At 31.4% G+C, this 13,915-nt stretch overlaps 1 protein-coding gene across 2 annotated transcripts in view; it reads left to right on the top strand.

The window, feature by feature from the left end:
• Positions 1–13,915, top strand: part of LOC131848551 (thyroid receptor-interacting protein 11-like) — a 70,969-nt gene that overhangs the window by 54,847 nt on the left and 2,207 nt on the right. For both annotated transcript variants that reach the window (XM_059198467.1, XM_059198474.1), the window contains 4 exons: positions 5,104–8,196; positions 8,556–8,740; positions 9,519–9,682; positions 10,422–10,625. In XM_059198467.1, the coding sequence (XP_059054450.1) occupies positions 5,104–8,196; positions 8,556–8,740; positions 9,519–9,682; positions 10,422–10,625 (3,646 nt within the window). The remainder of the gene's footprint in view (positions 1–5,103; positions 8,197–8,555; positions 8,741–9,518; positions 9,683–10,421; positions 10,626–13,915) is intronic.

Below are 13,915 nucleotides of genomic sequence, written 5' to 3'. Positions count from 1 at the left end.
ACACATTTTAACTGCTTATGAACGTTATATTTTTTCTTTACCATCTAGTTCAGTATATAGATCCAATTGAGAAAAACTGGCAAGAAACTTAATTGAATTACTTTTTCTTTAAAAGTGAATTTATTTACAATGTATATTTATATAGGTGTCTATGTCTAACATTAAATGAAAGTCCCGTGCATGAACAACTATTGCTACGCAGGCTCTTCATTCAAGTAATCGTTTAGTGAATAGGCTTTGCTCAGTAAATATGATTTAACAATGTTTTGAATTTATTTAAGGGTAATTCCACGAATATACCTTTGGTATCGAACTGTGGTTACGAGCAAAAAATGAAATATTTCATCATTAAACCAACAAGTTTAGACTAATTCTGTTCCATTGCTCTACCACTGTCCGCGTCTTAGCGAGACGAATGCTCACCTTAAGTACTATTCAAAGCGGGACAGTCCCGGGAAGCAATTGTGTAATATCTGATTTATTAAGTTTATGTATACGTATTTTTTAATTGTAATATATGCGCGTCCGTACTGTGGGCCCAACTCAAAATCAAGCTGGAAGCTATTTCCAGCATTATGCTGAGTTGTGGTCCACATTAACTCCGTTTTTTAATGTGTAAATTATTCTTGTACTTCTATGTTATTACTGTAAAAACGAGTTAATAAAATTCTATTCTATTCTATTCTATGACACATGGTCACATCCAACATGCGATCTAAGTGTGTACGGCTGTACTAGCGCCGTTCGAACCTTGACCAAATTTCCGCCGATTCTCTTTTCAACTTCCATAATTGTTGGTAACCGTCTCTAAGCTGGTCGTTACGTAAAAACTCATTGTATAACTCATTGCCATTACTATGTAGTGGTTTTTTTTATTAGTGAAGGTTTTGGGATATAGTCAGGTGCTAAGAAATAGAAATAATCTTTATTCAAATAAACTTAATATGTGCACTTTTGAATAGTCACATTTTTTTAATCTACCGCTCATTCCGGAATGCAGACTCAACACAAGAAGAATAAGCAAGAAACTTGTGTGTTGCTCTTTTAAATAAATATTGTTTTAATTACATTTAGATTAACATAGATTAGGCATGCGACAATCAATATAGAAACCGCTACGCACTTAATCTCTGTTCAATCAGATGTAAGACCTGTCGAACTGCGACATGTATAGATCTAGTGCTCGTCCTTTTTTTTATCTCCTCGGGAAAAAGTTTGCTACCTACCTATTCATGATTATGATTGATTTATATCGATCTGTATAATATGTATGTATATTATCTAGTACCCATAACATAAACTTTAGCTAGCTTAACTTGGGTCGAAATGGCGCTGTGTGAAATGTTAAAAAAAAATATTTATATGGATTCAAGTAATTTCAATAGGACACAAACTTAATCGCATATGAAAGCCACTTTAGAGGCGTACACTTCACGCTAATCTAGAGCCCTGACTTGCGTCGGTTTATGTGCCATTGTATTCACATCATTTCCGCATTAGCTTTTCCTGATACAAACGTATAGAAATTGCATTAACTAAAAAAAATTTATTCGACTTATAGGAATAAATTTTTTTTATTAATGAAATGAATGAATTGAAATGATATTTATTCAGTAGAAGAAAAACTAAAAGACACATTAAACAAATAAAAAATAGAATAACAAACAGTGCGACAATTACAAAAAAAAAAATTAAAATCATAAAATTTGTTATATATATCTAAAGTTTTTTTTATGAAATTCCAATATATTGAGGGCCTCGGAGGTCTAGCGGTTTCGCACATAGCTTTACTCCAGACGGTTGGGGTTTCGATTCCCCGGTATAAACATTTGTATTCATGAGTATGATTGTTTGTATCCGTCTGGGTGTTTTCTATGGATGTTTTTTTTATGGATGCTAATGAAGGATGCACCCGCCTGCGCTAACAGTTACGCTGGCGGGACACCAATGGAGGATGATAAAACGAGGATAAAGTCTGATTCAGTTAGCCCATCTTGAAAATTGTAATTTACCAAGATTTCCTGGGAGAACCGTGGAGGTCAACATGACATAGTACATTGTTAGCAATGGGGTTATTAGTCCACATTACTAACAACCCCCTTCAACCCTTATATTTAAATACTTGTACAAAAAAAGGTACTTACATATTCTATCAGTTATCTAGTACCTTTTAAGTTCTACTTAGTTTGGGACTAGATGGTGCTGTGTGAATTATCCTTAGATAATATTTTTAGTTATAAACGTTGTTTAAACTGAGAACTGAAGAAATTCTGGTCTAATTTCTAGTGTAATGTATACGGACCTTTATAGCTGGTTATTGGCCTGCGTGTTCTAACAATGGTACATAAAATGGTGCACAGGTGATGGGATACAGCTTGTTACTTCACGGATTTCGTTACGACCTAATGCGGAAGAGAAATGTATTAAAAAAAACAATACTTAGTTACAAATCAAATATTTACGTTGAAGTAAATTCAATTTCGGTTCGGTTCTATCTTTATTATGCACTAGCTATACTCGCGACTTCGTCCGCGTGGATTTTAACGTTATTTTTCTAAAATAAAAGTAGCCTATGTTACTGCTTATTACGTCATCTACCTGTAAATTCAATTTCGGTTCGGTTCTATCTTTATTATGTACTAGCTCTACTCGCGACTTCGTCCGCGTGGATTTTAACGTTATTTTTCTAAAATAAAAGTAGCCTATGTTACGGCTTATTACATCAACTACCTGCCAAAAGAAGTCCCGTCAAAATCGGTCCCGCCAATTCAGAGATTAGCTGGAACAAACAGACGGACAGACAAAAATTGACAAAAATTTTATTTTAGTGTATGTACCATATGTATATACATGTAGTAAAAATGGTTATTTCAATATTACAAACAGACACTCCAATTTTATTTATATGTATAGATGTTTGTTATGTTACTTGTGTTTGTTAAATTAAAATTTAACTGATCTTCATGTATTCTTATTACAGCCGTAACATATACGTTTATGGTAGTTATATCAACAGTAATGTGGGACAATTGACCAACATTGCCAAGCCCCTGTTGAATTCTACCGTTATAGTTAATCGTTATTAACACTGGATTAAGATAAGATATGGTTGAAATTTTATCGGCCGTTACAGAGCTAGGCCGTGTGGCTAAAAGATGCACCGTAGGGAAAAATATTAATACAAAAAACTTGCCGTTCATAAACTGCTAAAATGTTCTACTTGAATAAATGAATTGTGATTTGATTTAATAGTTGAGAATAAAAAATTATATATTTGTAAAGATTCTCATCATCATCATCGGACGTCTCTGGACATAGGTGGTCTCCAGACGATCGGTTCCAGCACTTGACCAGATCGTCGGCCCACCTTGCTGGAGGCCTTCCCACGCTGCGTCTTCCGGTCCGTGGTCGCTACTTCCGATGTCCTACGAGCAATTGCCACTTCGATTCTTCTCGGTCACTCGGTGCAAACATTTGTATTCATGAGTATAATTTTTTGTATTGATCTGGGTTTTTTCTATATATATATATATATATATATATATATTAGTACTTTTAAAAAAGAGGTTCTATGCGCGATTGCATGAAATATTTGCGATTAGAGTAAATTATATTAGTCATAGCTGGGTATAGGCTCCCCTTGCAAGCATAGTCAACACTCCCATCCAGTTATAACGTGCTCGCAACTGCTAGGCGTACGATCTTCAGCACTTCTCGTCCAGTTATTACCCGAAACCCTTTGCTCGTCGCTTCAGCTAACTTCGCGACATCTTGCGCTACGTTTGCCAATTCAGTTGGTATATTAATTTTATTGTTATCAAATATAATGTTGGAAAACCAACCAGCTAAGTTGCCTTGTTTCGTTGTTTCTTATCAGTATTTCACGCACCACTTGCTAAATGGCGAATGTACTCATGAATTGTTAATATCGTTTAAGTTATTACTTTATGTTTCTGTGTTAACTCAGTATGACGGCCTCGATGGTCTGGTGGTTTAGGATACCGCCTTAGTTCCAATTGTCGTGGGGTTCATTCCTCGCACGATGTAAACACTTGTATTCATGAGTAATTGTAAATATTTACACAGAAAATATTCAAACATGACGACAAAAATCGTGATTTTTTTTACAAATCTCTAAGAAACTAAAACATTAAACTTTAAACAGTAATAACAATAATATTCTTGGACAAATCACACAGCGCCATCTAGTTCCAAACTAAGCTGAGATTGTGTTGCGGACACTAGACTGACTGATATAAATACTTAAATGCATATATAATATCAATAGAAAACATCCAGACCATACAAAGAAACATACTCATCAATACAAATATTTGTATCGGGCAAGGAATTGAATCCACTATCATCAGAAGTAAGGCGGCGTGCTTAAACCACTAAACCACTGAACTCGTCGACTATGAGGCTATGTTTCCTAGAATTTTATGAGTTCGTGTAGTTTGGTGTTAATAAAACTTAACAATCCACTAAAAGTACAATATGTTAGTCGTGACTCAGTCGCCATAAGCGCAGATAACGTATCATGTTTAAACGTAGTGTGACACACTGTAATGCTTGGTTCAATATTGGTTAACCGTTATACTTTAACTGTACGGTCATCTTGCCTTTAATCTTTTACCGAGGTAGACTCGACTATTGAAAACAAAAAATTTGAATATTTTTATGTAAGTCTGTTACATATTTAGTTCGGAGTGCCTTCGAGCTAAGAACTGAAAAGAAATTCAGCTCTTAATCTTTTCAAACGAGTATTGTACATAATTACAAAAATATAGTATAATTTCTAAATTAAATTAAGTAGAATGTAGTGACCACAAATTTTCAGCAGTACTTTAGTAGACAAGCAAACTGGAATGTGCAAGATTTGCTCAGTTGGGGAGATGAAATTACAGGATATGACATGACAGCTTTGTATGTTTAAGACTAATATTAGACAAATTCCAAAAAGTATCAAAAATATTGTTCATATCTGCTTTCTATTTTTAGGCTATTAATTAATACGCAATAGAATATTTATTAAATAAGTAGTCAGCTAACAATTCTTTTACTTAGAAAGAAATTAATAAAAAATATTTTCTTTCTTTTCAGAGAGTCTCTAGGAAAAACGGCCTCAAAGATGAAGAGTCCAGTTGGTACTGGGATCCACCGCCTGAAACATCTAATTCCGATCACCGTAATCAAAATCACTATGAAGTACAAATTCGCGCTTTACAAGATGAAATTTCCTCCCTAAAAGAACGCAGCACTATTGACATGAGGTCTGATACAGAAGAAGAATTGAATCGTCTCAGAGAAGAAAATCAAAATTTAACGACAAGCCTTGAAGAATTAGATGCCCAACATCAAATGGCGATGGAAAGACTTTTATCGTTAAAAAAGGAATTGCAGAAGAACTTCGAAGTTTTGAAACAGGAACACGAGGATTTAAAAAACAGTAATGATGAGTATGCAAGTGAAATTAAAACATTGTTATTTAAATTAGGGGAAAGAGACAGAGAGGTTGAAAACTTACGAAAAGTGAATTCAGAACTAGATACATTGCACCACAAATATCAAAATTTAGATAGAATACACAGTTTATTAAGAGAAAATGCTGAGAAATTTCAAGAAGAAAATCAAGATTTACACGAAGAAGTATTTAAGTTGCAAGAGCAAGTTACAAAATTGGAGCACGAAATGGAAATCTCTTCTAAACATTGTGAACTATCTGACATGGTACCCAGAGAGCGATACGATGATTTATTAAAAGAGCTTAATGACTTAAAGGACAGAAGAAGTTCTAATCAAGTGGATTTAGATGAAATTAACATAGACGATAATGCTAAAAGTGTTATAGAAAATTTGAAAAGAGAAATAAATGACCTAAAACATAAATTAACTCAAAAAGAAGTAGGAAATTTGGATAACGTAGACAATAAAACAGTAAAGTCAGAAAGAATTACACAATTGTATAATAAATATGTTAACTTCGAACTACCTGTCGATTATGTCGGCGAAATTCCTTCTGCTGGTGATAATATAATTATATATAAATTAGAAAGTGTTTTTAAAACAATCAATGCATTCAAAAAAGAAATAGATTCATTAAAACATGAACTTTCCCAAAAAAATTTGAATTCCAACCATTTGCAAACCCAGATTGATGACCTAACCACTGAAAATGATTTTCTAACTAATGATATCCAACATTTTGAGAGAGAATTAAATGAAATGAAGAAAAATAATGATTTTCTAATATCTGAAATAGCGGCCTTAAAGAATACGTCCAAGTTAGAACCAATAATAGAAACACATGAAGACAATCTAGTAAAATTAGAAACAGAATTGGCTGATTGTAATAGGATAAACAAAACATTTGAATCTGAGATAAACAGAATAGAGAAAGAATTAGACGGTGTTAGAAAAGAAAAAAATACTTTACAGGAGAGTTTAACAGATTTGAAAGAAAAGTACACTTCGATGTTGACTGAATTAGAAACATTTAAAAATCAATCAAAAGCTGTTGAAGAATTAGTAAGTGATACAAATGCAGAATATTTAAAAAAGCTGAAGATTGCATTGGATGAAGCTGACGACTTAAAGAAGCGGTTAAATAGTTCTCAGGCTAAAAATGAACAGCTTTCAATAGACATACATATAATAGAAAATGATAAGGTATTACTTACAAAAGAAGTAGATGATTTGAAAAACTCCTTGAATGAAAAATCATGTGAACACAAGGAATTAGAAGTCTTAAAAGTAACATTGGATCAAAAATTACAAGATTTGGAAATTAAACTTGATGAGGTAATCAGGCATAAAACCGAAGTTGAAAACGAAAAGTACAAACTTGAAGAAAAAGTAATTAGTTTAGAGAATACAATTTCGTCTAAAAATAGCACTTCTACGAGTCTTACAAAAGAACTAAATACTACAGAGGACATGCGATTACACGATAAAATTGATAAGCTTGTTAAAGAAAATACAGATTTATTAGAAAAGAGTAAAAATGTTTATGAACTTCAGTCAACAATTGAGGAATTAAAAGCTAAACTTATTCAACAAGAGTTCCTTAATAATGAAGTTTTATCATTGAAAGAAGAAAATAAAAATATAATTCAAAGCAAATTGCAACTGGAATTGGAATTATCTTCAACGGATTCTAAAATAAAACATTTAGAAGAGGAGTTCGAGAAGCTACTAAATGATTTTAAAGAAAAAGATACTTTAATAGATGGTTTGAATTCTACTATATGTAAAAATAATGATTCTATAAATTCTTTATCTCAACATTCTGTTAACCTTGAGAAAAACGTAGTAGATAAAAATGAAGAAATTAAGCAACTTAAAAAATCCTTAGAAGAAATTCAAACTACCTTAAATGATACTAGTCAAAAATCAAGTCTTAGTCAAGACGAATTAAATAGACTCCACTGTGAAAAAGAAGATATAAATAAACAGTTAATTTCTCTTAAGGATGAAATTAATATCAAGAATGCGGAAATTACTAACTTAACAATTAGCTTACAAGAGACAGAAAAATCTTGTACTGAATATAAAAATGTAATAGAAAATAAAGAAAAAACTATAAAAGAATTAAATCAATCTATTGTGGAATTGACTGACAAATTGAAAATTACAGATAATATTACACCTCATAATGATGAATATGCAAGGTTAGTTCAAGAAAAGAACGCAATAGAAAAAGAGATTATTGTATTAAAGAGTAACCTCACAGAAAGAGAACAGGAATCTGTAAATTACAAAGATAAACTCGATCAGTATGAAAAGGCTTGCTTAGAATATAAAACAATATTAGACAATTTTACAATTGAAAAGAACGAGCTCATAAATTTAGTAACTTTGAAACATAATGAAAGCATTCAATACCATAACGAAATACAGAGATTGAATCATGTTATATTAGAGTTAAAAAGTGTCATTGAAGAAAAAGATAAAATACTGCAGAATCATACTAATACTTGTTCAGATTGTGAAAAAATGAAGGTAACTCTCAAAGAGAGAGATGAAGTAATAATGAACTTAAATCAAAGTGCCAATATTAGTTGTGATAAAACAAATGAGGAGTTAGTAGAAGCGAGCCATACTATAAAGAACTTAACCGAAGAACGTGATAACCTCGACAAAAGTTTAGCTATACAATTAGAAGCTGTTAAGAAATTTAGAACAGAGAATTTACAGGTAATAAATATTTATTAATTTTATATTGTCATTTTAATCAATTGCCGGGAGAAATTGAAATGAAATAAATTTCATTAAAAAAAAATATACGTATAATCTTATAGGTATACCTTAAATTTACTTACACACTGATATTTTGAAATTTCATTGTCCTTCCCTGTATAAATACAGAACAGACTATAAAACGAACAAAAATATGTGTTCTAAAATAATTGATAATTTTAATCTTAATTTAATATGTTGTTTTTAGAATAGACAAAAGAATGTTGACAGAAAAAAAGTTAATTTTGTGACAAGTGAAATAACTACACCTAGACAGTGAACTAATATCCTAAAAATATTTGCTCTTTGCTTTTTAGTTAGCAGAACAAGAGCAAAACTCATCAAGAGAACTAGAACGTCTGCGACATCACTTAGTAGAAATGGAAGAAACATACACGCAAGAGTTAATGACATCGGAACAAAAATTGACTGAGTGTCAGACAAGATTGAACCAAGTGGAAGAGAGGGCAAAACAAACCAGCACTGTCTACACAAGTAACAGGTACTTAATATATGATCGATCTTTCGAGACGTGTCTCTAGTAACAATAATAACCTAGGACACCCAAATTCATTCAGCGCCATCTTGATAAATGCTGAAATACATATTTAGAAACAGACATAGAAAATACGCATACCAATACAAACTGTAAGTGTATCTACCGTGCAAACAAATCATTGCATTTTTTAATTGTTCTATTATTACACTCATGAATTATAAATATAAACCTTCCTCTTGAATCACTCTATCTGTTACTGAAAACTGCATTACAATCCATTGCGTAATTTAAAAAGACGCTGCGGACTAAAGACGTGGAACTGTGGTTAACAAGCCGATATTATGGCGATAACAATTGATATACTAGGAGATATAAGAAGACTTAAATTACTAAACACTACACTGTTCATATATATAGCAGGCCGAAAACTAGTTAAGATATTACACTATTTAATGGATTTATATTATTTTTTTTCAATTCCGTTACAATTAGAAATTAAAACACAAAAATACAGTGCGGAAACTTAACTACCGTTACAACTGTTGTTGAGTATACATCCATATTACGACACGTGATTCGTCTCTAAACGAGTCATCATCAGGCATTGAATAGAGTTCGGATATAGCTTTGAAGCCTAGTGTTGACTGTTCGGCGACGAAACTACTACTCGTGCTGTAAAATAACACCTAATCCTTTAAAATATAGTTAAGATATTGTTCTCGATCGACTACACGTATACTCTACTGTTGGACTTATGTTGGTTTGCATATTTCTATTCCAGTATTCGAGCAAATCAAGAAGTAGAAACACTCAGGAATCAAATAAAACTTCTGGAGAAACAGCGCGAGGAAGTGCAGGCTAGACTGAGCGAAGCAGACGACGCCAGAATCAGAAGTGAAGCTGCATTAACCAATTTACAAGTGGTGCTAGAACAGTTCCAATTAGGTTTGTTTCTTTAATAAATATCTCCTTACCTATAACAATATTGCAATGAAGCTGCGAATATATTTTTTCAATTGTAAGATTCATGAACATATAATTGATACTGAACTGTTGGTTTGTTGTTTCCTTGTAGTGTTTATGATAGAAGGTGAAATCAAAAGACGAAATCATGCAAAATGACGAATTGTACAATAGCAGTCATGTACAGAACTCAATAAAGTAAAATAGCAATATAACCAATTTTAAGACAAAATTAGTAACTAGAATGACATTTCAACTAATTATTTTTAAGATAATGTATTGCGTCAAATGTGTGGTTTCATGATCTGTTTAGTTAGGGTTTCCGTTTTTATCTGAGGTTCATAAAGCAAACAGAGTTGATTGTTGTAAAAAAATAACAGTATATTAAGGTAAATATAACGTGCCAATATATGAGAAAGAGATTCTTGTGGTAGTGACATGTTTTATGTGTCATAGAAACAATTTGATTTTAGTCATACGATGTTGCCTGAGCTTTTGTTTCTATTACAAAATAGATCAACTGTATATTTCCTGTTTCTTACCTAGAGTGTGAACAATGGAACAATCTAGTTAAAAAGTATAATAGTAATAGCTTTTTAATAATACTTGATTAATTTTATTTAAAAAGAATTATTGTAATGTAGTAATACTAGTTATTAAAAATTGAATAAAACTGTACTAAAAATATTTTATTGTTAATATTGCATATAAATTATTATAGACAAAGAGCGTGACATCCATACTGCCACAGAAAAGATAAGAAATAAAATGGAAGAACTAAAACGTGAAAACAACGGTTTACGGGATGAAATATCAAGGTTGGATCATAAATTAGAAGAATCTTTAGCGGGTCTCAGAGCAGCTTCAAGATTGGGCGATCAAGTTGAAACGAAGACTGCACTGATCAACGATTTGAAAGAGCAAGGTATGCAATTTTTAATAACATTGTTAATACATTTATAAAAAACTAATAACTGTGTTTCTAAATTAAATGCATCTAAGTATAATTTAAAATTGTTTAAGTTTTTGAATTTTTGTAATCAAACAAAATGTATGTTTTGTGCACAATTTTTTTTGTAGAAAGTAGTAGTTATAAACTAATATTAGAAAATTTATCATTAGATTGTTACATTGTTATTAAATTATAATTAGTTCTCTAGTTTTATATAGTTATAGCACTAACCTAGCAGTTGAGACAAATCAAAGTGAATAATTTTCAATCGCAATCATTTCATAACCGTTAAACTAGCCGTGGAGTACAATCAAGTTTAACCGGCTTATATCGAGCAGTTGTTTGACCAAATATCAGCTGGTAATTCTGGGATTATTACTCCCAGACTACCAGATGGTATACAGTTAAACACTGCAATACCACAAAACATAGCAACACTATTGACACATGTAAGTTGAACGTTAGATTTTGCTTTATCTAGACGATGTTTGTGTTGTGTCAATTTTAGTTTGCTTTAACGTGTGTCTCGGCATTTACTATTGATTTCGCATACAAATTGTAGCATGTAGTGTTTGTATCTGTTAAGACATTGTTATGAAATTTTCATATTTTATTGTACTCCCCTTAATAATTAAATAATTAATAGAACATTGAATAATGTAGGTAAGTATAAATGTAATAAACGTTACATGAACAATAAGAAAAGTAAGGTTATAGTAAAAAGAAAACATTAACAGTATTTAAAACTGGTTAGACTTATAAAATACGTTATTCCTCATTTGAAACGTATGAAAATAGCATTTCAAGAGACGAGCTTTTGCCTGCTTCGGTCTAATCTCATTTGGTAACTGTGAGGCTTTATCACACCGCGGCTGCAACCTGTTTCACAGTCGGCGGTTAGCTGGCATGTGTATTACAGCGAGCAAGTCCGCGTTACACTCAGATTACCATATGGGATTTGATTGAGGCTTCTGGCTTCACATCGTGACGTCCCTGTGTTTTTTTAATCACCATTTTTGCTTTTATATTTTATGTGTTCGTTTGTGATGAAAAATTATGCAATTTTAAAAAGCCTTTCTTCAATTTTTGTATATTGTCGTAAAGATCTTGAATGAGAATGTTGTCTGTATGTCTTTTATATAATTTGCAAGATTTTTCATTGTCGCATTAATTTTCATTTTGCACTTGCAAGATATAGCACACGTCGTTGTTGAGTGCATTTATGTTTTGTTTCATTCTTGCATTGGAAATTTCATCTGTCTCTCTTCTATGTTTATGTTTTTAATTATTTTTTTCTGGTATATAACTAAATTTATATGGGTAATTTCCAATGCAAGTATTATTTATCGTTTCCTTTAGATCTTTTCCATTGAGTAGAAGAGTAGACAATAGAAGAACTGCCATATGGTCTTTGAGTATTACTTCAGGTACTGGTAGAATTTGAAACGGGGGACAATGACTACTCGCACCGATCGGAACCGCATCAAAATAATATTGTATATTATTTAGACAAAGTCCACTGTCATCATGTTTGTTTTGATAGTTAGTGTCTTTGATTGCAACATTTACCACAGTTTTGCAGTTGAAATTTTACACTTGTAATAATTCAAACATGGATTTGTTCGATTCATTTATATGCTTCTGTATTGTCAGTCCTTGATTAAATTCTATAGGATTATTAATAATGAAATCTATATCTTTGAAACTTTAATGTTCAAAGACTGATATTTACTAATGTATATCTTAGTTAATTTTATATTATACTAATGGTTTACCATCATACGTAGCTCTATAAATGAATGCGACAAAATCTAAATTGACAGTGAAACGCAAAAAGTTGATGTATAGTTTCTTTTTATTATTTCATTGTTCGCAAGTGTCTGTAGTCTTTGATCCCCTTCCCAGTGACTGAATAATACTTTAAGATCGTACGTGCCTTATCGTCGAGTGAGAAAACTGCAAACATCAGTATCTGCATGGTAAGAGTAGAGTTTAATTAGTATTTTATAAAAAATCTTAAGTAAAATTGTATGTTTTTGTAATTTTATCTGATGCCTTTTCTTTGTGTCCATAGACTTCAAAATAGATGTTCCGAATTCCACTGTATTTTTTTATTTCAATACTGGTACTACTAGTAATTTTATAGTAGTCATTTTTGTGTTATCCTTAATAATGTGATTAATATCAGGTTTTTTGTGCCTGATTACTGGTATTACAATTTTAATAATAATAATCCTGAACAACTTATCGCAATTCGTTTCGTTCGTATTTGTAATTTTAGTGTAATTCTTTTCAATTACTTTCTATGTATTAATTATTATTTTTGTAACATTATTCTAAGTTTTGATAATTAATGTTGTTTTATACTTTTGTAATCATTGTTTTTTTTTATAATTATTTCTAAATAGGTTTAAATTAACTCTTATTGAAATCAATTAGAGTCGTTGCTTAAATAATAATATAAAGCTATTAAATTTGTATCAAAAGATTTATTTAATATTTTATTTATAAACTAGCTATGCCGCGGTTTCGCTCGCTTGATATTTACTGTCTATGTTATTCTGATGTATAAGCTATATTATTGTATAGTTTCATCAAAATCCATTCAGTAGTTTCTGCCTGAAAAAGTAACAAACTACATCCATCCATACTAAAAAACTTCCGCGTTTATAATATTAGTAATATTCCTTAGTTTACAATAAATACGTTTATTCCTATACAGCATACTTTGAGAGCTTTAAGAATGTGCATTTCAAATCTTTACATAATATAAACTGAAGTTGCGTTCGCTGTCTATTAGCTTAGATCTTTAAAACTACGTTACTACTACTTACGGAATGTAATGTAGTTTTATGCAATAGATAGAGTGATTAAAGAGGATGGTTTATATGTATAAGACATATACACTACGGTAGCTAGTTTTACAATAAAGTGATTATTCCCAGATGACATTTTCCATGAGTTTTATAAATTTTCATTTTAAATTTTTAATTAACTAGTCTTAATGTATATAACTCAAAGGTGATTGACGTAGTGATCTATTAACGCACAGCCGAAACCACTAGACGGATCGAGCTAAAATTTGGCATGCCAGGTACATGTTATGACGTAGGCATCCGCTAAGAAAGGATTTTGATTAATTCTACCCCCAAAGGGAAAAAAAGGGGATGAAACTTTGTATGAAACTTTGTCAATTTTAAACCGATCGGGCTAAGACTTTGCATGCATAAAGCATAAAGGTTTTTGATAAATTCCACCCCTAA

Source organism: Achroia grisella, unplaced genomic scaffold (genome assembly GCF_030625045.1).
Source record: "Achroia grisella isolate CSIRO2021 unplaced genomic scaffold, CSIRO_AGI_Agris_v1 utg1090, whole genome shotgun sequence".
NCBI lineage: Eukaryota > Metazoa > Arthropoda > Insecta > Lepidoptera > Pyralidae > Achroia > Achroia grisella.
The sequence above is the reverse complement of the archived record's forward strand: the minus strand, read 5'-3'. Positions and strand labels throughout refer to the sequence as shown.